Raw genomic sequence first — 3,202 nt, 5'->3', positions numbered from 1 at the left:
TAAAAGCAACTAGCCACTTCCATTGGTTAAACAAGTCTTCCCGTCTTTTTTAACGGGGATTTGGACGGAAGGATTGATTTGGGAAAACGTTCAAAAATTGGAGGACTAAATTTGGTCAATTAAAAAATTAGGAATGAAATAAGAACTACGTCAAATAATGAGAGACTAAATTTAGAATTAACCCGTTTATTTACTATCCTAGACCTATCTTGATATTATTTGGATTTATAGCCCATTGAAACCGGCCCATTAAATTTTATACATATATTGAAATTACTTGCATTTCTTATTGGGTTCAACATGGCAGCGTTGGTCGCCTTCGCCCCATCGGCGCTGCTCGCTCTCCGCCTCGCTTCCTCCTCTGCGCCGTTGAAAGCTAGGTCCGCGCTCCAGTCTCGTAGCCTTCGAGCCTATTCCGCTTCCTCCTATTCCTATGGCGGAGGGGGTGGCGAGGATGGGCGTTGGCAGCTGGTGCTCTACTCGAAGCCGGGATGCTGCCTCTGCGACGGTCTTAAGGAGAAGCTCGACGCTGCGCTTTCGCTAGAGGGGGGTCCACATTCCCTCCTCTCCGTCGATCTCCAGGTGAGTGCCTTATCCTATCATTACCCTTCCTCTTCCTCCACCGCCGCCCGATTGATGAATTCCAGCGAACCATAAGGAACTATTTCTGCGGTTAGGTGAGAGATATCACAGAGAATCCCGAGTGGGAGCGGCTATATCAGTACGAGATCCCAGTGCTGGCCAAAGTTCTTCCTGATGGCTCTGAGGTGTGCATCTCCTCCTTGATCTTTTATTGTTTATGTTCATGCCTTGCCTGGATAGGTTTTCTTGTGTTTGATTAGGTTTCATAATCTCATGCGGTGTGAATGCTGATCTTTGGTTAAAACTTTTATCCATCTGATACATACAGCAGAATGGGAATGAAAATGGGAAATGGAAATGGAAATGGAAATGATAAGTGGAATGATCCATTCTTGGTTGGCTGTATTAATTGAATGGTATGACTTGTGGAATGATTTCCTATATTTTTAGTTTATCCAATCAATATGGTAATTTAACATGCTTGATCCATCCGATTTGCCAACATGGCTATGCTTGATCCATCCAATTCGCCTAAACATGATTCTACCATCCAGTCGTCCAACTGACCTAGGTGATTCAATTCTTCTAGTTCACTAGGCTTGTCTAGTCTATCTAGTATATTTGTGTGCCTGATTCATCTAGCTCACTCAATCTTGTTTGGCCTGATTGACCTAACTAACCCAACCTTGATCACCCACACAAGTAGGCTGTCTTGCTTGGCCCAATTGGCCTAACAGCTTAATAGGCATGTTCAACTCATCCAGTTGGTTCGCTTGAGCCTATTCTAGCCTACCCAATTCACTCATCTTTTTTTTTCGATTTTGCCGACGAAAATAAAAAATAAAAAATATATTTAGTATAGGTGGAATTGACTATGGAATACTCTTCTAAATCTATTGAATAAAATAACTCATTGTCCAAAATGGCTGACTCCATCCTAAGTTGCTTATAGTAACATTAGAATGGAAACATGGAGGAGAGAAATAATTCCCATTCAATTCCACTGTACCAAACACATCTTTCAGTGTTTGTGAAAATGTATATAAACCCATGGTTGACAAAATTGGGTCTTTTGCCTACATGTTATTTATTGGTTATATTTGAGTTTATATCATCTTCTTGAGTCTGATATAGTTATTTAGATTTATTGTTTGAGCATCTTCGGAGAATGTCTGCATCATGTTTGTCTTTACAACATTAGCCATGATCTCGAGCTTGGAATTGAATAAGGGATCTAGGAATTTGCGAGATCCTCTAAACGCATCAATTAAGATTACATATTTGTAATTATAGTTTTGTTGATGCCCATATTCAACTAGAATAGACAATTGCATCATTTATCCACATTAACTGAAATTTTTTATGTGAATTCACCTTTGATATGTGATTTTTTTTGTGATCAAGGAACCTAGGAACTTGAACTTTTGTTTGGAGTAGCTAAACTAAAACAAATATTATTCTTTCGAGTAACACAGTGAATCTAGATTGCGCACCATTGCTGCCCCATAAAGACTTGAGATTTGTCTAATATGCAGTTTATTTGACAAAATTCTATCTCATTGTTTGGGTTTCTGTTTGACCATTTTTAATGTCCGTCATATTTGTCTCTACCATTAGTAATGAATTTGAGCTACGAAATGAACAAGGCTTCTAGAAGGTTAGAAGGTGTTCTTAATACGGCTGTGTTGGTGCACGGCTAGAAAAGATTGGACAAGTCTAAAAAAGTGCTGTTCTTAATAATAGATATTTAGTCCGAGATTCCCGGGGAAAATTTTCAGTCTAAAAATTATCGTCTCAGAAAGGCCTTTCTGTTGCAGGCTACACTTCCACGATTGTCCCCTCGTCTAAGTGTGGAGCTTATACAAAGGAAGATTGCAGAAGCATTTAAACACTGAAATAGACCTTTTATTGGAGATCTTCTGAGTCATGCAGGATCACTTGAATAGCTTCACTTTGTCATTGAAGTCCATGAAACAATGCTGCTGTAATTGTTCGCATTTATTTACGCCCTAGATTATAAAAATGCACTTGTACGCTTTAGGGCATCGTAAATCCAATTCCCAATCTTTTGGCAATTGCTAGTTCATTCGACAAATAACTGTAACCTATTTCCGTTGTTCTAATATTGAAGCGTTGCTGATTTGAATATTCCTGAAAATGATGTTGATGATGGTGTCACTGTTTACCGTTCCATACCTGGTTGATAGCCTTTAACCATCATAAATCACCTACTTTCTCACAGATTCAACGTTATTCTTTCAATCTCCACATGTATATTTTCTTCAGGTAGCGTAAAGATGTCCCGACCATGTACCTCTTTGGAATTACCAACTCCAGAAGGATGCTGACAATTGAGAACATCTACAAGCTACAAAACAGATACAATATGTGAATGATCACGGATCTTTGACAAAAAACCATCAGATGTTATAAATCTCAGTCTCATTCACAATTCCTTAGCTTAAAAACAAGTCGAACAGAGATAATTTACAGCGGGGTGGTAAGTAAAGAAACAGCCCATTCTCATGTCAATACTCGAAAACAACTCCAGTGGAGGAGCACTTCTCTTAGAAAGAAAAAATGGTCAGCCACCTTCGCAGCTATAAGTTGGCGGTATAGA

The 3,202-nt window shown here is 39.2% G+C and overlaps 1 protein-coding gene across 1 annotated transcript; it reads left to right on the top strand.

Annotated features, from left to right (window-relative positions):
* The first annotated feature begins 296 nt into the window (after nucleotides 1-296).
* On the top strand, nucleotides 297-2,730 carry LOC122006237. The gene is made up of 3 exons (XM_042561660.1): nucleotides 297-582; nucleotides 678-767; nucleotides 2,400-2,730. Exons 1-3 carry the CDS (start codon nucleotides 301-303, stop codon nucleotides 2,475-2,477), a joined length of 450 nt encoding a protein of 149 aa, XP_042417594.1. The 5' UTR covers nucleotides 297-300; the 3' UTR covers nucleotides 2,478-2,730.
* Nucleotides 2,731-3,202: the final 472 nt, after the last annotated feature.

Source organism: Zingiber officinale, chromosome 7B (assembly GCF_018446385.1).
Source record: "Zingiber officinale cultivar Zhangliang chromosome 7B, Zo_v1.1, whole genome shotgun sequence".
Taxonomy (NCBI): Eukaryota; Viridiplantae; Streptophyta; class Magnoliopsida; order Zingiberales; family Zingiberaceae; genus Zingiber; species Zingiber officinale.
The sequence above is the reverse complement of the archived record's forward strand: the minus strand, read 5'-3'. Positions and strand labels throughout refer to the sequence as shown.

Excerpts from the sequence above, each read along its gene's own strand:
- LOC122006237 (XM_042561660.1), top strand. The coding sequence starts at position 301 with ATGGCAGCGTTGGTCGCCTTCGCCCCATCGGCGCTGCTCGCTCTCCGC. Across the intron at positions 583-677 it reads TCCTCTCCGTCGATCTCCAG|GTGAGAGATATCACAGAGAA; the intron begins GTGAGTGCCTTA and ends TTCTGCGGTTAG. Across the intron at positions 768-2,399 it reads TTCTTCCTGATGGCTCTGAG|GCTACACTTCCACGATTGTC; the intron begins GTGTGCATCTCC and ends TTTCTGTTGCAG.